Source organism: Perognathus longimembris, chromosome 6, assembly GCF_023159225.1.
Source record: "Perognathus longimembris pacificus isolate PPM17 chromosome 6, ASM2315922v1, whole genome shotgun sequence".
NCBI lineage: Eukaryota > Metazoa > Chordata > Mammalia > Rodentia > Heteromyidae > Perognathus > Perognathus longimembris.
Genome location: NC_063166.1, coordinates 35,042,227 through 35,065,157, shown reverse-complemented (window position 1 = coordinate 35,065,157; position 22,931 = coordinate 35,042,227). Strand labels below are relative to the sequence as shown.

Sequence of the window (22,931 nt, the reverse complement as noted above, 5' to 3'; positions counted from 1 at the left end):
CCATAATGTGCTGTAGTGTGTGAGTTTTTCTTTTCTTACCCCATTAATTCTGCTGGTTAATACTTACTAATACAGCAAGAAGTTGTGGCCTTCTATTAGCAGGACTTTTGTCTTTTTCTGTTTTCTGTTTTTGAGGTGCTTCCCCCCCCAAAAAAAAGTCTCCCAGTTCTACATGCTTTTATGTTCTCATTCCTATTTTTTATTTTAATCTACTTTCAATTTAGATATTTCCCTTTGCTGTTTTCCTCAGTCGGTGCTTCATTACTTTTTATTTTTGTTTTTTTTTTTGCTGGTCCTAGGGCTTGTATTCCTTTTTTATTTTTTTGCCAGTTCTAGGGCTTCTCCAGGCCTGGTCACTGTCCCTGAGCTTCTTTGGCTCAAGGCTAGTGCTCTACCACTTGAGCCACAACGCCAATTCTGGCTTTTTCTGAGTAGTTTATTGGAAATAAGAATCTCAACTTCAAACCTTGATTCTCAGATATCAGCCTCCTGAGTACCTAGGATTATAGGCCACTGGTGCTCAGCAAGGTGCTTCACTATTATCTGTTCTGATAGGCACTAGGAAAACTGGATAGAAACTGTCTTCCATACAGGCAATATAGAATAGAATTCTACATCATGGTTGTCATTTTGGGGATAAGTAGAAAGAGACTTTAGGATATTTGTTACTGCAGGTCTTTTCTCTTGGGTATTTTCCCAGAACTATGATCTCTTGGAGTGTTTGACGTGGCTACTAAGAGAATTCTAGTCCTTCATATTGTAAGAAAGTGAATCTTAAGTACTATCACACTGTGAAGGGAGTGATGGGCATTTTTCACTGAGTCAGGGGAATGGATTTTTGTAGTGTTTTGAAGGCTTTTACCTCTCACTTTGTCCTTGAGAGAATACAATGATCCTAGGCATGTACTCATATGTATCTGGTTTACTGTGTCCCTCTTATACTAAGATTCGGCATAATTTTCATGTTAATATTCTTACATCTAGTTGGCACATTTCAATTTTTTTTACTGTTGTTTCTTATGTCTTTTGCATTCTGTTTGTGGGTTTTCTTGTGTTCCTTTGCTGTTACCATTTTTGGTAAGATTTCAGAAGAATTCGGGTTAATGTGGTCAGATGCAATATTAGCAGGAAGCTTGCCAGTCCTTTTTTATGTAGACCATTTGGAGGGTCACAATATCTTTCTAAAATCATAATGCTTAAAGTATGTATGAAGTTAGTTTCTCTTTGATATGGGCCAAGACCTCAAGGCATTTATAAGAATATCTGCGAATATCTTCTTTATCTTTCTTGTACTTAGCTGCAGTTTTCCATTAAATTGGACTTCTTGAAACATAACACTTCTTAAGTTTTCCTGGTTGGTAATGTAATTAAAAACAAGTACAGAGCCAGATTGTAATCCTAAATACTCAGGATGCTGAGATCAGGAAGTTTGAGGCCAGGAGAAAGGTTAACAAAACTCCTATCTTATCCAGCGAGCCATGTGCCGCAGTGTCTATAGGAGGCATAGGTAGGATTGCATTCCTGTCTGGCCTTGCCAAACAGAAAACCTTGTCTAAAATATAAGCCAAAAGGACCTGGGTATGACTAAGTGGTAGAATGCCTGTCTATAAAGTATAAGGACTTGAGTTTAAACCTCATTACTACTCCCTCCTAAATGAGCAACATAATTAGACAACAAACAGTTGACTCTTAGTAGTTGTACATTTCTACTGGGGAGACCACAAAGACCTCAGGTTTTTGTTGTTGTTTATTTACTTATTTATTTTCTAGTCTTGGGGCTTCAACTCGGCCTGAGCAATGTCCCTGGCTTCCTTTTGCTCAAGGCTAGCACTCTACCACTTGAGCAACAGCACCACTTCTGGCTTTTTCTGTTTATGTGATGCTGAAGAATCGAACCCAGGGCTTCATGCATGCTAGGCAAGCACTCTACCACTAAGCCACATTCCCAGCCCCCTCAGTTTTATTATATTAATATACAAATACAGGATTCAGTATCTTTCTATACACCATCACTTTTGTGCTATGAAAATACTAAGAGCAGCTGGGCTTTTTAGCCCAAACCAATACTTAGGAGGCTGAGCAGGGAGGAACAAGTTTAAGGCTAGCCTGGGCTACACAGTTAGAACATTAATCTGGAAAAACATATAAAAGGAGATGGTGGTGGTGATGTTTAGTACTTGGCTAGCAAGTGCAAGGCCCTAGTAGGTCCCTAAAATCAGCAGAGGTGAAAAATGACAACTTTTAACAATAGATTCTTGTTCTCATGGAGCTTACAGTCTAGTCTATATTCATGAGAAACATTTTTTTACCTTGAAATTTGGTAAGAATCTAGCTATTTCACTTCCACATGAACTATGCCCCCCCATTCTGATGATCTACTGTTTATCTTTTTTTTCTTAGGCTTTTTTGTTTGTTTGGTGTCAGTCCTGAGGCTTAAACTCAGGGCCTGTGCACTGTCTCTGATCTTTTATTTTTTGCTCCAGTCTAGCATTCTACCATTTGAGCCACAGCTCCACTTCCAGCCTTTTAAGACTCACTGATTTTCTTGCGGGAGCTGGCTTTGAACTGCAGTCTTCGAAGCTCAGCCTCCTAGTAGCTAGGTGTTTTGTTTGTTTGTCTGGCTCTTTGAGATAAGACTTTCCTATGTGGTAGAAATTGGTCTCAGTCTCATGATTCTCCCAGTTTAGTCTTCTGATAGCTGAGATTACAGATCAGTACTTGTGAGTTTGTTGTTTTTTTTGTTTGTTTCTTTTGTTTCCTTTTTAGGACTGTCAGGTTTACAGCTTTTGAGTAGAGAGAGTACAGAGATCTCTTATATTCACTGCCTTTGCACATGTGCCTTTCTCTCACTTTAATTGGCTTTTTAAAAAATTTATGGGGCTGGGAATATGGCCTAGTGGCAAGAGCACTTGCCTCCTACACATGAAACTCTCGGTTCGATTCCCCAGCACCACATATATGGAAAACGGCCAGAAGGGGCGCTGTGGCTCAGGTGGCAGAGTGCTAGCCTTGAGCGGGAAGAAGCCAGGGATGGTGCTCAGGCCCTGAGTCCAAGGCCCAGGACTGGCCAAATAAATAAATAAATAAATAAATAATGTATCTTGTGTTTTTCTTTGAAATAGGGATAGAGGTCGGAGGAGCAGATCACGCTTGAGAAGGAGATCTCGATCACGGGGTGGTCATAGAAGAAGGAGCAGAAGCAAAGTAAAAGAGGACAAATTTAAAGGAAGTCTTTCTGAAGGAATGAAAGTCGAGCAAGAGTCTTCATCTGATGATAAGTAAGAATAGAGCGTTCCCATAATTTAATTAGTTTAGAAATTATTCTAGTTTGAATGCAAATTATAAAATAATTTCTACCTGACTTTCTAAGTGAATCTAGTGATTTTCCTGGGTTTAAAACTTAATCTTTGGTAATTCTCCATTAGGTTTATAACAGGTAGTAGTGGTTCTCTAAATTTAGGTGTGTCCAATTTGACATTCATAAACCTTTCATAAACCTTTTTCTTTTTATTAATAACAACAGATGTATTCCTTAGTCTTACCAGTCTGCATTACCAGTTTACAAGGAGACTTTTTTTCTGTACCAAATTTAAACCTTTTGACTTACATCAAATGTTATGACAACATTGGAGACTAAATGGAGAAAGTTTCAGTGACAGATATTAGAAAAAAATTCAAATGTAAACAAAACCAGTAATTCTCAGCCCAGGGCCTGTTGGAATTCAGCATTTTCAGTGCGTGGGCTAATTCTACACAAAATAAATGTCCATAAGAAAAAAGAAAATGCTAATGTTGAGGAATCCTGATTAAAGCTAATGACAAAGAATGTTGAATAGTAGAAGGCTGAGCTGTATCCTGGTAGAGTCACAGAGTAGTTGGCTTATTGGGCCCCTTTAAAGATTCATGAGGTCTTTGGGGTAACCAATGAATGGATGTTTGTTGTCTGTGTGGTTTGTTTTTTTTTTGGTCTAGTCCTGAGGTTTGAACTCTGTTTTTTTTGGCCAGTCCTGGGGCTTCAACTCAGGGCCTGAGCACTGTCCCTGGCTTCATTTTGCTCAAGGCTAGCACACTGCCAACTTGAGCCACAGCGCCACCTCTGGCCTTTTCTTTTTTTTTTTGCCAGCCCTGGGGCTTGGACTCAGGGCCTGAGCACTGTCCCTGGCTTCTTTTTGCTCTCAAGCACTCTTGCCACTAGGCCATGTCCCCAGCCCAACTTCTGGCCTTTTCTATATATGTGGTGCTGAGGAGTCAAACTTAGGGCATCAAGCACTCTAGGCCACTCTATGGCCACTAGGCCATATTCTCAGTCCCGGCTTGAACTGTTAAGATGTATAAATTTCAATTTTATAATATTAACGATGTTTAAATCTTTTTAAGCCTTGAAGATTTTGATGTGGAGGAAGAAGATGAGGAAGCTCTAATAGAACAGAGAAGAATACAAAGGCAAGCAATTGTTCAGGTATGTGTTATTCACAAACACAATTGTTTAGTCAATGCTCTTTCTAAGTAATCACTATTTTAGGAATTTTTTTTTTTACTATTTCAAAGAAGTAACAGTGCAACTGACCGTGTTTTTTTTAGAAAATAGATGGATATAAACAACTTGACAAGTGGAAATTGATGGCTCAAACCTGTAATCCTTGCTACTCTGAGAAGGCTGAGTTCTGAAGAGGTTCAAAGCTAGCCAGGGAAGAAAAATCTGTGAGAGTCTTACCTCCAGTTAACCCAGCAAAAAGCTGGAAGTAGAAGTGTGGCTCAAGTGGTAGAGCACCAGCAAGTTTATTTAGTTGTTTTCTATATATAGAATTCTGACATAAATTTATTTGTAAGTCATGAGAAATAAACATGAAAATTATTTCATAATAAATGTAGAATATACCGATACCAGAAAACTTGGTTGGATCATTTTTGGTTTTGCTCAGGTCCACAATCCCTTATCTCCAAGTCTTAGGGCCAGATGTGCTTCAAAACTCAGAATGTTTTTAATTTTAGAAAGGTAATTGGTGCATCTCTCTATGACTTAGTGTCATCCGTAGAATTTGAAGATGTTTGTATTCCTACCTGAAATTTTACTAATAGTCACATGGTGTAGGGGAGGGGATAAATAGAAAAATAGCATCTCATCCAGTCAGGTTAATGTGCACCAAACATAGGAAAACAAAATTTTGTTAATTTTGGAATTTATATAAGGGATTATGAATCTCATTCAATCAAGGTATTGATACCATTTTTGTTGTTTTACATTGACACTGACTTGGCAGATGTCGCACCTCCTAGCTAATTAATATGTTCAGATAGCATTTGTTATTTATGAACATGGTATACTATATTGTTACAGAAATACAAATATCTTGCTGAAGACAGCAATATATCTGTGCCATCGGAACCAAGCAGCCCCCAAAGCAGTACTAGAACCCGGTCACCCTCTCCAGATGACATCCTAGAGAGGGTAGCTGCTGATGTCAAAGAATATGAACGGGAGAATGTCGATACATTTGAAGCCTCGGTGAAAGCCAAGCATAATCTAATGACAGTTGAACAGAGTAATGGTGGGTGATGCTTCTTTTATACAGCTTTATTATAGAGAAGCACTTTATTTGAGGTGAGACTTGGGGTTTGGGGAAGAATGAGAGGAAATATTAATATTGATCTGCTAAATATTAAATATACCTTAAATGTAAAAGTAAGTTTAGCCTTTATAAATGGGTTTCTACTAATTCAGTTCCTAGATAGAATATGAACTACCACGTTTTCATCACCTTAAGTTTTTGGTAGAGTATTTTTTTTCTCCTTTTTTGTTTTTCTTTGTTGGTCTTGGGGCTTAAACTCTGGGCATGGGTGCTGTCCCTGACCTCTTCAGCTCAAGACTAGTGCTCTACCACTTGAGCCCCAGAGCCACTTCTGGTTTTCTGGTAGTTAATTGGAGATAAGAGTCTCACAAACTTTCCTGCCCAGGCTGCCATTGAACCGTGATCCTCAGATCTCAGCCTCCTGAGTGGTTAGGATTACAGGCGTGAGCCACCGGTGCCCACCTTGGTGGGGTATTTTAAAACAAATTCCAGCCATGACTTCATCTCACCTGCAAATATTTATGCCCCTTACAGATAATGACATGGATGTTCTCTATTATCAATGTCTGTTTACAGTTACTGGGTTTAATTCTAAATCCAAGGAAGATAAGTACAATGCATAGGGGATGTCTATCTCTTAAACTTCACTTCATTCCTAAGAGTTATTATACATTTATTTCTCCCCTCTTGCTATTTACTCAGGAGGATGCTTTGTGTCCTATGACATTTTCCTCTCTGGGTGTCATTTTCATTCTTCATTTCCAGAATTGCTTGAATAGCATTAGAGACAAATAGATGTTTGTTTGGTAAGAATACTTCAGAAGTAGTGCTGTGTTCTTGGATCACATTTGATGTCTGATTGCCGTGTTTTTATTGACATTGAAATTGTGTGTTTAGATGTAATGAACTACATCTATCCAGTATAGTTACCTTTTGCCTGTTGACTTAGTTTTAACAGTTCTATTATTTTCTTCCATGGAAGAAGTTTCCATTCACTGGTTACTCCAGAATGTAGTTTGGATATGAAAACAGGCTAAATGTGTTAATTATTTTCCATTATTGACCAGTCTTTACAGGAAAATACAGCTATTTCCCAAAGCTACCACTGGAAATGGCTAAGCCTTGAGTTTTTATTACTTACTTAATGTTAGTCTAATTTTGTTACTTACCATTTTAAAGATCTCTGTTCTCTCTTCAGTTAGCCTGTGCATGAAGCCCTTTGAATGAATGACCTTTGAATTAACTCCTTTAATACTTAGGAGTTGTTTTTTTTTTTCACTTTCTAGGACAGAGAGCAGGAACTTTTTTTTTTTTATAGAGGGTCATGTAGTAATTTAGTAATTAGGTGTTTCCTCCAGTCCATAAACGTGGTGCATTTAGAGAAAAGTTGTTTTGTATATTGAGATTTGAACTTTGTAATTTTAGTTTTCACAAAGTATTCATTTACTCACTTGTTTTTGCCTCTTAGGATTTGGTTCAAATTGTGTATGTAGTAACTTACAGATTTTCTGTTTCTGTCTTCTTCTCTTGCAATGAAAAACTTAATTCTTATGAACACAGTTACTGACAGGATATTGTACTCAGACTTTTCTGCACAGTGATTTACTACTGACTTACCATCAGTACATAAATGTACTAAGTACCACTGGAAATTTCAGTGGAACTTCTGTCCTTAGAACCCATATTAAGGTATAGGCATGATTCTGTGTTTTAAAATGGTTTGAAATAATTCTCCTCTGTATGTCACCCCCAGCTTACTTCAGCCTCTGTCCCTTAAGTGTTGGGGTTACAAGTGTTTACTACCACACTTTTAAAAATTACTAATAAATATATATACCTAAGTTCCAACTATAATAAACATGGTATATACCCATATCAGCATGGTCTTTCTTATTTCTCTCTAGTCATCTGACTAGATATGAGGATGTATTTAGTTGTTGGCTACTTCCTAAGTCATTTTTAGTGTTGCATATACCACCACACTCCAGGTGCAAATTTAAGAAAAGTCTTTTTTTTTTTTTAAAGAGCACTTTCATTTGAATAATTACTATTTAACCACTAGCTTATTCATTAAAACTAATAATAAAGTTGATATTAGTTCTTTGTGAAGTATATATTTTTAGTAAAAACGTGGATAATGTTTTATATATCAAGTGTAGGAAAGTGATTCTGAATTTAGTATTAATTGAAAACTAATGTGCTATAATGAAAACAAGCATGAATTACTATTGCTTATTTTTTTAAGTTTCTGGGTGTCTTCATTTTTCAAATATGCACATTTCCTCTAAGGTTCATCTCAGAAGAAGCTGTTAGCACCTGATATGTTTACAGAATCTGATGATATGTTTGCTGCATATTTTGATGTAAGTTTAAATTAAATATTAATAGGAAAAAAAGTACAACGATGCATACAGAGAAAAATATGGATAGCAGGCTGAGTGAACAGTATCCAGAAACCAGACCTTACCCTACAGTACTATTTGCACATTTTCTTTAAGTCTAAACTTATATTGAAAATTTGAAAGCAAGTACGGCAGAACAATTTGAGAGTTTCATGAAAGTTACACACCAAATGACCTAATTAAAATGTACAACAGTTGTTTGTGTACATATGGATGCATATATCTCATTGAACATATAAATAGGGATGTTTGCATACATATGGTAGTTAGGTGACATAAGGGAATACCAACATTTACCAGGCCTTTATTAGAACAGTCTGTGTTATGCTTCTGTATTTAGATAGTTAAGGACTTTAGGATTTGAGGATTTTATAGGCATTGAAGAATATTAAGGGTAGTTTAAGAACTACCCTTTTTGGCAACTTATTGTTTTTCCTTAATGCCTTTTGAAAGGCATTAATGGATGTGTCTTTCAAGGATGTGTTAAAATATGAGCACATTCAAAAGTAAAGCCACTGTCTACTTACATGAGGCTTTATTAAGAGTAAGAAGGGAGGACAGATGAAACATGGAAAATAAAATTTGGGTAGCATAAGCCATTAGTGTTTGAGACCCCCAGTACTTTAGTGGTTGGCGCATATTGGCTCAAGTAATCCACAGGTTACTTGTCTTATATGGATTTCAATAGGAGCCAGAAAAGTTTAAGAGGGTAGCACTCAGGGCATGGCTTACATGGTAGAACAGCATGCATGAGGCCCTGGGCTCAATCTTTAGTACCACTCAAAAGGGGTAAGGGGAAGGCCTGCTGGCATTGTTGGAAGGAGAGAGATGGGGAGAAATGAAAGTTGAGCTAATCAAAGTGTCCACAACTTTCTTTTGCCTAGCTGATACTTGTATGAGTCAGCTTACCATCACTAGAACAAAATACCTGACATCAACTTCTAAAGAGAAAAGCTCTCTTTTTGCTCAGTTTTAGCAGTTCCAGACACAAGTAGTTTGTCCGTATGGCTTTGGGCCATGGCAAGACTTTGTAGCAGAGCAAAACTGCTTATTTCAGAGCCAGAAGGGAAAAATCCTGAAGAGAATCTGGGGCCCCGCTGTGCCTTCAAGGGCACATCTTCCAAGACCTTCCACCAGGCACCATGTCTAAAAGGTTCTATCACCAAAAAAAAAAAAAAAAAAAAAAATAGAAGAAAAGAAAGAAAAAAGGTTCCACCACCTTGGGGACCAGGCTTTTCTCACAAGGGCCTTTGGGAAAGGGGTGGGGGGACATCTAATATTTGAACTATAGCATTGTAGAAAGATCTGGGTATCACAGTAATGTACAATAAAGATTCTTCCCAAGTACTAGATATTCTTATTTTTTAATTTTCTACACAGGCTCAACTAGTGCAGCCAGTGAATGTCACTACGTTTCATGCATATATGGGAAGAGTACAAATGTTGACTACGTGGACAGGGCAGTGAAAGAAATGGTGAAAATTGGTAGGCAAGAGTTGCCACTATGGTTGTTAACTGAGCGCCAGTCTGTAGTTTTTGTCACAATCTGTCTTATCAGCGTAAGGAAAGCAGATCTAATTTTTCAGTTTTTATTTTATTTTGTAATGCCCTAATATTCACAATTTTTTTTTTTTTTTTTTTTTTTTTGGGCCAGTCCTAGAACTTGGACTCAGGGCCTGAGCACTGTCCCTAGCTTCTTTTTGCTCAAGGCTAGCACTCTGCCTCTTGAGCCATAGCGCCACTTCTGGCTGTTTTCTATATATGTGGTGCTGGGGAATCGAACCAAGGGCTTCATGTATACGAGGCAAGCAGTCTTGCCACTAGGCCATATTCCCAGCCCTCACAAAAGTTTTTGAAGATATTTTGTTAAATTGTTTTCCTAAATGTTCTTGTGATGAGACTTTGATAATGTTTTAGCTATACTGCATTTGCATTATATTACTTACTGCATAAATGGTAGCAAGCATTTACTAATTCAGAATAAAATACTGCTTTTGCCATTTTTCTATAAAGGAAATATTCTTAGTGTTGGATTTATAGATAAGCAACTCATGTTACATCTGTTTCAGAGTGCTCGTCTTCGGGCTGCTGGCATTGGAAAAGATTTCAAAGAGAATCCTAACCTCAGAGATAACTGGACTGATGCTGAAGGCTATTATCGTGAGTTGTCATTTCTTACTATGTTTATAATAATGTAAACATTAGGTTTATTAAATCTTGATGCAATGATTTGTTTTAAGGGAACTTTGATAAATCACATCACAGTTTTATCACTTAAGAAGTATGACACATCCAACTGCTGCATGGACTTGGCGTTATGCTCTAGAAAGCGGCCCAGAAATGTTGGATGGAATAAGGTAGACTGGGATGTGCCACCTAAATCTAAGCAGTTAGTAACTTCTCAGCCCAGAGATGATTCTCCAGAAGGAAAAGGTGTATCATCTGCTCATCTTTGAAACAAGAAACACAATAAAGAACTTTGAATGTCACTCATGCAACACCATAAATTGAAAGTTCCTTGAACACATTTTCTTTCTTCATTGCTAAACTTGTTTCATTTGATGGGATTACAGAAGCTCTTCCAGTCATCTGAAATGGACATGCAAAGAATGACAAGTAGAGGCCTGACTTAGATCTCTGTTGTGTCTAGAAAACTATGTAGTAGAATTATGACAGTTTGCATGGTGTTTTCTACTTTTTTGTTTTGTTTTTAAGGTGTGAACATAGGTGAAGTCCTAGATAAACGATACAATGTATATGGCTACACTGGGCAAGGTGTTTTCAGTAATGTAGTAAGAGCCAGAGATAATGCAAGAGCCAATCAAGAAGTGGCTGTAAAGATCATCAGAAATAATGAGCTCATGTAAGTTCAAAAGACATTTTGAGTTAAAACTGTTAATACAGCTTACAGGTAACTTTCTACAAGTGAGTGTGCTTTCTATATCATTTTTTTTAATGGCACAGTCAAACAATTACTGCATTTGTTAAATGGCATAACAGTTCTCTTTGACAGAAAATTTAATTTATAACTATGAACTGTAAAGTGCTAGAGCCATATAGGTTGGTCATGTTTAGTTTATTTTAGTACCTATTCTTTCTTTTGTTGTGATAGTCTTAAAACCAGAAAGGAGAAATGAGAAGATCTTATTTCAATCACTGAAGATAGGGTAGCTGGCAAAAAATTAAATGATAGGATGTATTTATGGCTTTTCTCTTTATTTTTTGAATAGGCAATTACCATACTCATGTTTTAATACACAGTGGACTTGTTTTGAAATGTTAGAAGTATTGGATACTAAATAAAGTGTAAACTATTGTGAGAATGATACACACCAATTCCTCAATAGACTGATTAGACTTTCTAAAAAATTACAACCTAGTCAGGCATGTTGGTGCATACCTTGTAATCTTAGTACTCAGGAGGCCAGTGCAGGAGGATCTTACATTTGAGGCCAGCTTTTGACTACATAGTAAGGTGCTGTCTAGAAACAAAATAAGGCAAAACATTCAACTACTTATATATATTGTCTATGATGTGCTAGACAGTGTACACATACTTGGTTTTAGCCTCATTTTCTTTTTAATTTCAGGCAAAAGACTGGTTTGAAAGAACTAGAGTTCTTGAAAAAACTTAACGATGCTGATCCTGATGACAAATTTCATTGTCTTCGACTCTTCAGACATTTTTACCATAAGCAGCATCTCTGTCTTGTATTTGAGCCTCTCAGGTACAATGTCAAAACCTTATTTTACATAAATATTGTAATACATTTACTGGGTATTAGAGTAGATTTTTTTTCCTCCCCAGTTGACGCTAGTTTTTGTATTTTAGCTTTGTGTTATTACTGGCCTGTAACCTAGTTACTTAGGCAGAAATAAAGAGGATCATAGTTAAAGGCCAGCCTGGGTTTAAAAACCAAAAACAAATTAAAAAAAGAGCTGGACACGCTTCACTGTATCTTAGCCAGTAAACCAGGCTTGTGGTATGCTTCTGTAATCACAGCTATGCAGGAAGCATAAGTAGAAGGACAAGGACAAACCTTGGGCTAAAACATGGAACCCTTTTCCAAAAAAGTTAAGTAAAATGGGTGGGCGGAATGGGTTGGGTGTGAGAGTGCCCAGCTTGCAAACATGAAGCCCTGTGTTCAAACCCCAATACCGCTAAGAAAAATAAATGTAAACTTATTCTAAAATCAAAATAGTTTTTAATATACATCTCTTTGTTTATTTTGAAATTGGGTTTTATTGAGAAGTTGTTTTGTATTAACACAACTAAGGTTGAGGTGCTCATTTCACCTTAATAATCTGTTCAAATTAAGTGCTAAGGAGAGGGGCTCCCAAACAGAATATTTAGTTGCAGATTATATTTTTCACTTAATTTTACTGTGTGCTTGAACATGTCTCTGCCTTTTGTATTCCATGTTACATTTTGACCTTTGCTGCCTTGTTTTTTCTTTCTTTAAAGTATGAATTTACGAGAAGTATTAAAAAAGTATGGTAAAGATGTTGGTCTTCACATTAAAGCTGTCAGATCCTACAGTCAGCAGTTGTTCCTGGCATTGAAGCTTCTTAAAAGATGCAACATCCTCCATGCTGACATTAAGCCAGACAATATCCTGGTAAGTCAGTCAAACAACCAGGCTATATCATATGCCATACCTGTTTTTACTAGCAGTATTACTTCAGCAATGCCATTTTAGAAGCAGTAATTCAGCTGTTGTGATTGACTTGGATAATTGTATCTGTTTTAGAAGTTGGGTTTCTGACAGTTTTAGGCAGTATAAAAAAATAAATGAGCCATTGGCTTCCCTCCTTTTTTTCTTTTGATTAATGATCAGAGAATACACCAACCCAAGAATGCTCTACTGTGGTAATAACAAATATTTATTCATCTCTGTGCAGACCCATGGAGTTAAGAATATCTTAAAGAAATTGCCTTTCTTGAGCAAATAAAGAATTCAGTTTTCAAAGTACCTCCCCCGTTCTACTATTGTCTGATTTTGAAGCTCTGGCTTCTGATAGCACAAGCAGTATACAGTATTGCTCAGTATTGGTTAGTTGCTGTATCGAAAGGCATTCCTTTTCGTCGTAACCTCTCTCAATATTGTAATACCCAGGTTTCACAATGAGTTTAATGTTATTCAAATCTGAAAGCACATTATTCCAGTGGTGTCATTGAAGCACACACTTGCTTTCCCAGCCCCATTCCTGTTTGGTACTCTTTGAGGTTTCAGGCATGTTCACAACTTGGGGAATTCCTAATTTATATACTAGTAACATATTCTGCATTTCATTTTTTAATGAATACATTATATCAGATCTTGTATAGTTAATTCCTTGGGAAATTATTTAGAAAAGCCAAACATGGAAGATGTCCTTTACTAAGAATTTATGTTTGAGCTATGATGATTGATTCTTAAAAGATTGTGACCTCATTGAAATTCACTTAAGCTGCTTAGTTCCCATTTCTCTAACTACTAAAGTACTTCTTTCCAGACTATGACATTAATAATTAGGCACTTCCCATTTTCATGCATTGTGTTCTATATCTAATACAATCTGGAGATAGGATTATTAGGTAATTATAGTGAAATACTAGGTACATTGTAAATGAATAGAATTGCCTAGCCAATGTCACTATTTTCTTTTTACCTCAAACTTGTCATTTTAAAATTGTGAATACAGCATCCACAATGACTACTACATAAAATACAGTGTTTTAAAAGTTATCACTTGACTACCTGTGTAGTCACTATGGAATTTACAGAGTAAGACATTTGCCGTTTTCTTAGAGGTTTTTTAACACTTGAATGAATTTTTCCCCTGAGTGAATGCTAACCTAGTGTAGACTTTCATGTGGACTTTAGAAAGTGTTTTACTTTCTTCCTCAAAAAGGAAAAAGTAGATCCCACAGCCTATTAGTGAAAATCCAATGTTTTTAGCCCAAGATTATAGTCACCAATGTTATAAATATACCTTGTTTCTCATGGGCTATTTTTCTATATAGCTTAATATGGATATCATTTCCCATGTTCCAATCTAAAAATCAACCACACATATGTGACATTTCCCTAGAGAGCTCCTAGGGATATTAAAAGTGTTTGGGGTGGAAACAATAGGCCATGTTCAAGTCCCAACTCAGAATTTGTGTGTCTCTTTTGAAGGGGAGAAGGGACTCTGGAATGTGAATTACCTGCACTTGTTAATCCAATCCTGAACATGCTTCCTACTCATGAGTGGCAGCAGTCATGGAAGCAGCTCCAGCCTTTCTCAGCAGATGTTACTGTTACTGTATATGTGGAAATACTTACAAAGGCACCAGAACAAATAACTAATACAGAGTTCATCTTACCACTTTTGCCAGATTTAACATATTTGTAACTAATGTGTTCTCTATGTTGAAGAAATTAGTGTTTTAAAGACTTTAAGTGATTACTAAGTTTAGGGAGGTCTAGATCAGCTTTGTATGAAGGGTATTTTGATATTTTCTTTGGTCCAAATTTATCTACCTCATCATTTTGCTTTCATTGCCATTGTAATTCTGTCAACTGAAACTTAAGTCTGAATTGTTATTATTAGTGAATGTTTTCATGTTGCTTTAGGAAGTAGCAAAATTACTCAGATTTCTAGAAGATGAAGTGAAATTTTCTCTTACTGCCCTATTTTCCTAAAGTTGCTGGCTGTTAAAATGAAATGTACTTGGTATGTCTTCACTAATTGTAAAAAGAAAAAATTGAGAGCTCATAATATTTTATAATTAGAAATTGAATTTTTAAATGAGTGACTTGTTCTTAGTAGTGAAAGTAACAACTTCTTAAAGCACATTTTTATTTGCTTGTATTATTCTTGGCATGAGTTAAATTTTGGAAAATGTCTTTCAGGTTAATGAATCAAAAACCATCTTAAAGCTTTGTGATTTTGGGTCGGCTTCACATGTTGCAGATAATGACATAACACCATATCTTGTCAGTAGATTTTATCGTGCTCCAGAGATCAGTAAGTTTTTTATGGTGTTCTTTGACCTGGGCCATCGTGTGGTGGAAACAGCATGTTTAATGTCTAAGCACTGTTTTCCATCACACTTCAGCAGCTGCACGAGTTCATTCATGAGGAAGGGAACCGTAGCAAGTTCATCCTCCTCAGGTGGAATGAAGGTAGTTGGGACAGGAGTCTTGATCATGTCGAGCAAGAGTAGCAAACAGTTGTGGAAAATCCTCGACTTTAGAAGACTGCTCTTGATTATTCAAGGTCTGATTATCAATTTATGGATTGTATGGGACCTTTGGTTTTTCTCTTCTTGTTGCCTTGGTTGAGGTTGATAAGCATCCTCTCCAAAGGTGAAAATGCAAAGAGAGAAGAGATATATATTTGTCTGCTCCATTAATTCCTTTCTTGTGCCTCTTTTTTAAGGTTTTTAAGTTTTAGAATCTCTACTAAGAATTAGTGGGGAAGAACATGAAACTAATTGCCAAACTGAGGAATTAAGGTTATGGTTATAGTTTAAGCTAAGTCCCCAAATAATGGAAATAAAAATGAACAGTGGTCAGTCATTCTTACCCTCATGTATTAAAGCTTCCCTTGTTTTCAGTTATAGGCAAAAGCTATGACTATGGTATAGACATGTGGTCTGTAGGTTGTACCTTATATGAACTCTATACTGGAAAAATTTTATTTCCTGGCAAAACGAATAACCATATGTTGAAGCTTGCCATGGATCTCAAAGGAAAGATGCCAAATAAGGTAAGATACTAATGCCACTTTGTTTCCTCAAGGTCTCTGTCGTTCGAGGTTTCCTATAGCCTGAGGGGCTGCTGATACTTAACATTTTAACTGTAAAAGAAAGATTTATAGAAGCCAGTAGGCAGCTACCATGTTTCCTTAGCTCCTTTCCTGTTTCTGGCATTGAAATAGTAGATCTCATCATCCAAAGCCCTCAAAAGAAAGGCATTAATAAGAACTGTTTCAGTCATAGGCAGAGGAGAATTTGTTAGTGTGAACTACAAACATGTTTGGGAGACAGGTCATGTTGAAAGGTAAGGAAGTACTTGATCATCAGAGAATGAATAGTGGCAATTGGTTTATTAAAGGTTGGAGGTTATTCAGGAATACAAAGTAAGTGTCTAGAACATTTTGGCTTATACCTCTAATCTTAACTACTTGGGAGGATCAAGGCTCAAGCTCAGCTCAATTGATAAGTGTGAGTGGTGATGTACAGTGCTCATCCCAGATATGTGGAAGGCTGTAGGTAGGATCATGTTCTAAGCTGGCCCTAGGGGCTGGGAATATGGCCTATTGGTAGAGTGCTTGCCTCATATACACACGAAGCCATAGGTTCAATTCCTCAGCACCACATATACAGAAAAAAAGGCCAGAAGTGGTGCTGTGGCTCAAGTGGTAGAGTGCTAGCCTTGAGCAAAAAGAGGCCAAGGACAGTGCTCAGGCCCTGAGTTGAAGCCTCAGGAATGGCCAAAAAAAAAACAAACCTGGCCCTATGCAAAATCTCAAGGCTCTACTTGGAGAAATAAAATGAGAAAGGCCTAGGGGATATATCTTCTGCCTAAGCTAGCCCAAAGCCCATATTGCCAAAGTTTTTTTAAAAAAATTTTTCTACTTGTGTTTTATATCTTAGCTTTGTAAGATCTGTTTATTTACTGAATTCCTGAAAGAATTGTCTCCTTATAGACCATGATCTGTTTTGGTTATACTGTCCAAATTCTATTACATTGGAGTTCTGTTACCTTAGGATAAGTTACATAGCAATTAGGTATGTCATTGGTTGTTTTAAGGTTAAAAGCCTGACTTTTCAAGGCTTTTGGAATATAGTTTTTAAAATATCTAAAATATTTAGATTTTTCCTTACCATCAGGAGAAAAGGCCTCAACTGTTTACCAGTTTTCCTAAAAATACCACGTGTCCTTGTTTTAGATCAGGAAAGTGCAACTTGATGCTGCAGTTGCATAAGTTGTATGTATTCAGTTGGTAGTGTGCCAGGCTGTTTCATAATAGTTTAAAGCCAACTTTTCTCTTCTATTTTGTAGATGATTCGGAAAGGTGTTTTTAAAGACCAACATTTTGATCAAAATCTCAACTTCATGTACACAGAAGTCGATAAAGTAACAGAGAGGGTAAGTGGTTTTTAAGTTTATTAAGTGCTTTACTGTTAATGAATTGACTAGTAGATATTATACAAAATTGTGAATGCCTTTTAAAAACAATTGTATATAATTCCTTTTGTTGCTGATCAGTTTCTGAATAAAACACATAGCAGGTTATGAAAAGAGGAGGGATTAAAATATCTTTCCAGTATGATTTTGTGTGCTGTCATTTAGGCCTTCACTACCAGCCCCTTCTATTCCATTGTCAGGCATCCCATTTAGCCTTGGTACTGCTGCTGTTGGATGGATGATCTTTCTCCTTACTTAAAACCCTCTTGGCTCATTCTTTCCTATAAAACAATGTTGGAGTTCCCCACAGTGACAAATTAAGTACTTCATGACACTACCTCTGCTTTCTTAAGCAGTTCTCCACATTTAGCACTTGGCTAACAGGCTCACTGGTTCAGATCTTGGTGCCTTTATTCCCAGACTTCCCTGAGCTTATTGTTCTTATACTACTCTAGCTCCTAATGTGTCTCTGTGCATATATCCAAAGTCCCTCTAGAACACACAGTCTGTATCTGGGTTGAAATATTGGTTTCTTTGTGCTTTCCCTCACTGTATTCTATCCCTGTTTTTCATCATAGCACTCCATGACATTTGTGGTATTGGGTCGTTTAGGTGTCTGCCTCTAGCCACCTGAGTAAGGTTAGGGAAAACATAGCTCAGGCAGTAGGCTCTTACTGTCTGTTTTCATTGTTCACTCTGGAGCCATTTCCATCCAAGTTTTTTAGTTGCTATTTAAAAAGATGTAGAAGAGCTGGGAATGTGGCTTAGTGGTAGAGTGCTTGCCTAACATGCATGAAACCCTGGGTTCGATTCCTCAGTACCACATAAACCAAAAAAAGCTGGAAATGGCTCAAATGGTAGAGTGCTAGCCTTGAGCAAAAGAAGCTCAGGGACAGTGCTCAGGCCCTGAGTTCAAGCCCCAGGACTGGCAAAGAAAAAATCTAGAGCATAGAGAAGACACAAAGTAGCTGATCATGATTTATATAAATACCTTCCTAATGTTTATGGTAGACAAAATCTGATTTATGTTAACATACATTTAGTAACTTTTTCAGAGATATGCATTGTAAAAATTATTTTTAGGAGAAAGTTACTGTCATGAGCACCATTAACCCAACTAAGGACCTGTTGGCTGACTTGATTGGGTGCCAGCGACTTCCTGAAGACCAACGTAAAAAAGTACACCAGCTAAAGGACTTGTTGGACCAGATTCTAATGTTGGACCCAGCCAAACGAATTAGCATCAACCAGGCCCTACAGCATGCATTCATCCAGGAAAAAATTTAAAATGAGATGAAGAAACTCCAAGGGTTTGAGTAATTAAATACAAAGACTGAAGAAATTTCACAGCAGTTTATTATTAATGTATATAAACTTATAAATATATTTCTCCAGCAAATTTGAGGAAGCATGATATATTTGAATTAACACCAAGGGTGATATTCCTTTTAGAAATGCTAGCTAATTGTTTTGTGTCTTATGTGAAATTTCACTATTGAACTGTTTAATTGGCAAGACTGCACATAGTTACAGTACTAATGTATAATGTTGCAGTTCCCATAAAAGACAAAAGCATCTGTTTCGAATAGTAATATTGGGTGGTTGATTTGTTAGCAGACTTGGCTTCATTTTGGTCTTCGGATACAATGGCCAGCATAAATGCTGTTTATATTCACGTTTTCCTAGGTGTGTGTGTGCAGGCCACAGCAGCATGCCCTTGGTGTAGTCAGTGCCGAAGGGGGTCTGTTCCTTCTTGAGCCTGCCTGCAGGGATGGTCTCCTCTTTTAAAGCAGGTTGTGTACAACATTCAGTACACTGAAGGTAAGCTAAACCATCAACATCACCGGTGTTTTTAAGATGTTATTTTATTGGAATAATAAATGACAAATGAGGGATATTAGCTTTGTGGCAGAATTCCCTGCATGTTTGATAACTGATCTTGTTTTTTTTTTTTTTTTTGGCATTGCAACTGTGGCATACTTACAATTTCTGTTCTGTTCATCACATGTAAAAATTGAAGAGTACGCGCTTGATGGGTAGAGCGCCTTCAGTGTACTGTTTCTTATAACTTTCCTTTTTTAAATCAACTTGCTATAGACTTTCTATACATTTTGTTAAATACAGTTCCTAGCAACATAGAAACAATGCATAGTTTTCATTTACTAATTACAAATGTTGAGGCCTGCTTCTGAAAGTCCTCATATTTAAAGGTTAGACACATAATGAAATTTTTAACTATTTGTATGTCATTTTTGAAAATGTACTGCTTTATGGTAAAAATGTTTTTCATTTGTTCATTGTTTTCATTATTTGTGATCATGTTGTCTTTCGATACAGGCATAAACCTTCCACTCTTGAACAAAGCAGCTGCTTTTTAAAAGCGGTAATTGCTTCTTTACCTTTTATTTCTTTTGTAAATGAAGCTTTTCTTTAAAAATGTGACTTTGAAGTGTTGTCTATTGCATAAAACAGTTGACACTCACTGTAAAGTGAAGATTGTTCCTCTGCATGTGGAGTGGACCATGCAGGTTTCTGTATGTTCTCAGTATGCATCACTAGGTAATAAAGGCTTTTGTGAACAAGGCATTTGTAGCCATTTTTAAAAGATTTTTGTCTTCAGTGCTGGTAAGTCAGGTAAACCATAAATAGTTAAAAGTAACCTTTGTCTTTCTCCTAAAAGTAACTGAAAGTATTATTGCTTAAAGACATAGATCTGGCCAAAGTTTGTCATTTTATTATAATTAGGGTCCTGTACTTACTTCATCCAAAAATAAGTCCTACAGATATTGTCAGCTTACAGTGTAGTGAGATTATTCCTGTAGGTTACAGGGTGTCATTCAGGATTTAACTAATGTTTCTGCTATTTTCTCACTTTTCCTTTTGATGGTGCGGAAAGAGAAAAAAGAAAGCGGGGCACAGGCCATCCGACGCCTTCTCCAAGGGGTCTGATTTGCTGAGACACCAGCTTCACCTTCTTAACAAGGTTATTTCTGACAGCATGTGTAGATAAACATTTAGCAACAATTTTAAACAAAATCATGTAAACCAGCTTGGTTTTGCAACACAAAGGATTTCATATTTTTACCTTGGTAGAAAAGATTCTCAAAACCGTATGTAATCATTTCTCTTTGGGGGGTAAGTTCTGCTTTGTTTCCCTGAGGAGTATGGAAAGTAAACAGGCTTTAGGGGTTTAAATAATATTTTTAAATTGTAAATGGGATTCTTTTTATTTACCCAGGCACCTAATTACAACAAGCATGCACATTTTGGTGCATTCAAGAATGGAAAATCAGAATAGCAGCATTCTCCTGGTTGGTTTTGTTCCATTTAAAGACATGAAATGAACTACACAGCCAGGAAGGTGATAGAGATATAATAAGCCACCTCTGAACCTACACCCCATCTCTTCGTGGTTTAGACTTACTAAAATAAATGTAAGGTGATTTCATCTGCAGGTTGAGTGAAGCCTATTAAATTAAGGCATCACAGGTGCAGCTTCTCCACCTTAATGACCGGATAGTGGTTCTCCCACCATTTACTTTATCTGGTGATAATATGCTGCATATTCAGTCTTTTGTAGTTATTTTCACTCAAAGTAGTTGGCGTTTTGATGCTTCTGGTGGTTTTCATGGCTTCATTTTATGTAATTATTTAATAAGTTAAATTCCACTAGAAACAGTTCATGCCTCAGAACTATTAGTCGTTCTTTAAAAAAAAACAAAGTTGCTTGTTACTTGTTCTTTGTGTTTTAGGTGCAGCTCAGTGGAAGATGATGACAACCAGAAGACATGAGCTCAGGTTTCTGTCCTATAAAAGATTAAAAAAAAAATGAATTCTCCATTTAATTCTTGTCTTAATTTTTTGAGTTTTCAGCATTATGATTTGGGTTTCATTGATGTTTAGTATTTAAAGTGGTGGTGCTACTGTGGTATTTTTGTCTGTAAAGTGCTCGTTTGGCCATATTTCCTGCCATGTCCCCTCCCTCAAAACAGTGCTCAACTTTAGTGGTATGAAAGATTTGGGTAGTGAGTGAGATCAGATTTGTATAACATGTGGTCAAAAATAGTCCTAAGGATTATTAGAAAGACAGCAGCTACTGAAGCAGTTAGATGCTCTGCAGCTTTAGGCAGGTGCAAGAGAGGAAGAACTGAGCTCTTAACATTGGTCAATTCTAGTATCCATTCTCTGACTTCTAGCAAGTCATGGTCTTAAATAGGTAAAATATTCAGAGCCACTACCAGTTTTTCTTTAAGAGAAAGGTGATACTATAGATTTTTTGTATTTCCAAACTAAACATTCCTAGATTTATCTGTTTGGAAGGAACTGCCTGGCAACATATACACTTATTTTTAGTTCATGATTTTGCTGAGGCAGAATTTTTGTAACTACCTAAGGCATTTGTTAGGTGGAGGTGACTTAGTAACTTAACCTGCATTCACAATTCAGAATACTATTTTTCAGATACAATTGTCTGTCATGAAGTTTGGGCTTTTACACACTTTTTTTTTTTTTTGGCCAGTCCTGGGGCTTGGACTCGGCCTGAGCACTGTCCTTTTTGCTCAAGGCTAGCATGCTACCACTTGAGCCACAGCTCCACTTCTGGCCTTTTCTGTTTATGTGGTGCTGAGGAATCGAACCCAGGACTTCATGCATGCAAGGCAAGCATTCTACTACTAAGCCATTTTCCCAACCCACTTTTTACATATTTTATGGGAAAAATGATAAGTGATTGTCAGAGTTGAGGGGCCCCCTGAGTCTCTTTTTTTTTTTTTTTTTTTTGCCAGACCTGGGGCTTGAATTGAGGGCCTGGGCACTGTCCTTGAGCTTCTTTTTTGCTCAAGGCCAGTGCTCTGCCACTTGAGCCACAGCTACACTTCTGGCTTTTTCTGTTTATGTGATACTGAGGAATTGAACCCAGGGCTTCATGAATGCTAGGCAGGCACTCTACCATTAAGCCACATTCCCAGCCACCTCGTGGGTCTTAAGCATAGCTCTCAAAGATGTCATAGTTTTTTACCCCTGGGGTAGAGGAAGTATATAGGTCTACATTCTATGTAAACTTGGTTCTCAGAGGCCATCAGAAGTGAGGGTTGAGATTTTAAACAAGGAGAGAGTCTTTTCATAAATAAGACCCTCTAGTATTTGTGTTTACACTTAGTGTTCTTTGAACATGCTGTGGGTTCAGAGTGGTAGCTTACTGGTAAGAGTACTTTTCCTGGGTTAAATTCCTAGCACTACCAGGAATTAGCAGCATCCTTTTCATTTCCCAATGGCTGTCTCATTTCACCCTCCTTTTTCAATTGTTCTGTGTTCTAAGGTAATATAATTTTGATTTGACATTGTAGTTACTCCTTTTTAAAAAATTTTTCCTAACAAAAATTAATACTCAAGACACTTTTACAATACAAAGTATATGATGCTTTATGGGATGTGGTAGAGGTGGTGAACTGCAGTGTTCTCAGTTTTGTTCCAGATCTGCATTCCTGCTACTCTGCTTTACTTTTGTACTGCCTCATCATTCATAAGCAGAATGCATAGATTGAAGTCAGAACTCTGAAGTGAAACAAAGGAGTTAAAATTTAGGCCAAACATTTAAATGCTGGAGATAGATAGGAAACCATATCAAATTTGTAATTTCCCTCCTTTGGTTATAACACCATTAGCAATTGGGCTCCAACTTGAGTATACTTTTAATAGTGTGCTAGTGCCAGCATACATTCATGTGTATTTTTTACATGTCAGTAATGTACACCAAATTGACTTTACAGTGTTTTCCAGTTACTTTGAGATGTTGT

At 36.9% G+C, this 22,931-nt stretch overlaps 1 protein-coding gene across 10 annotated transcripts in view; it reads left to right on the top strand.

Annotated features, from left to right (window-relative positions):
• The window catches only part of Prpf4b (pre-mRNA processing factor 4B), a 38,492-nt gene that overhangs the window by 15,347 nt on the left and 214 nt on the right, over positions 1-22,931 (top strand). The window contains exons 4-19 of one of the 10 annotated variants that reach the window (XR_007211250.1): positions 3,123-3,278; positions 4,378-4,459; positions 5,339-5,549; positions 7,860-7,933; positions 10,042-10,132; positions 10,688-10,835; positions 11,563-11,700; positions 12,438-12,591; positions 14,854-14,968; positions 15,561-15,712; positions 17,011-17,097; positions 18,220-18,501; positions 18,823-18,957; positions 19,474-19,519; positions 20,033-20,119; positions 20,889-20,934. Coding sequence is in view for 1 of the 10 variants with exons in the window: in XM_048348539.1 (XP_048204496.1) it covers positions 3,123-3,278; positions 4,378-4,459; positions 5,339-5,549; positions 7,860-7,933; positions 10,042-10,132; positions 10,688-10,835; positions 11,563-11,700; positions 12,438-12,591; positions 14,854-14,968; positions 15,561-15,712; positions 17,011-17,097; positions 18,220-18,423 (1,612 nt within the window). In the remaining 9 variants the exon portion in view is untranslated. Of the gene's footprint in view, positions 1-3,122; positions 3,279-4,377; positions 4,460-5,338; positions 5,550-7,859; positions 7,934-10,041; positions 10,133-10,687; positions 10,836-11,562; positions 11,701-12,437; positions 12,592-14,853; positions 14,969-15,059; positions 15,221-15,560; positions 15,713-17,010; positions 17,098-18,219; positions 21,126-22,931 lie in introns of those variants that run through there. The other 9 variants (XR_007211256.1, XR_007211249.1, XR_007211254.1 and 6 more) reach the window with 9 other exon arrangements.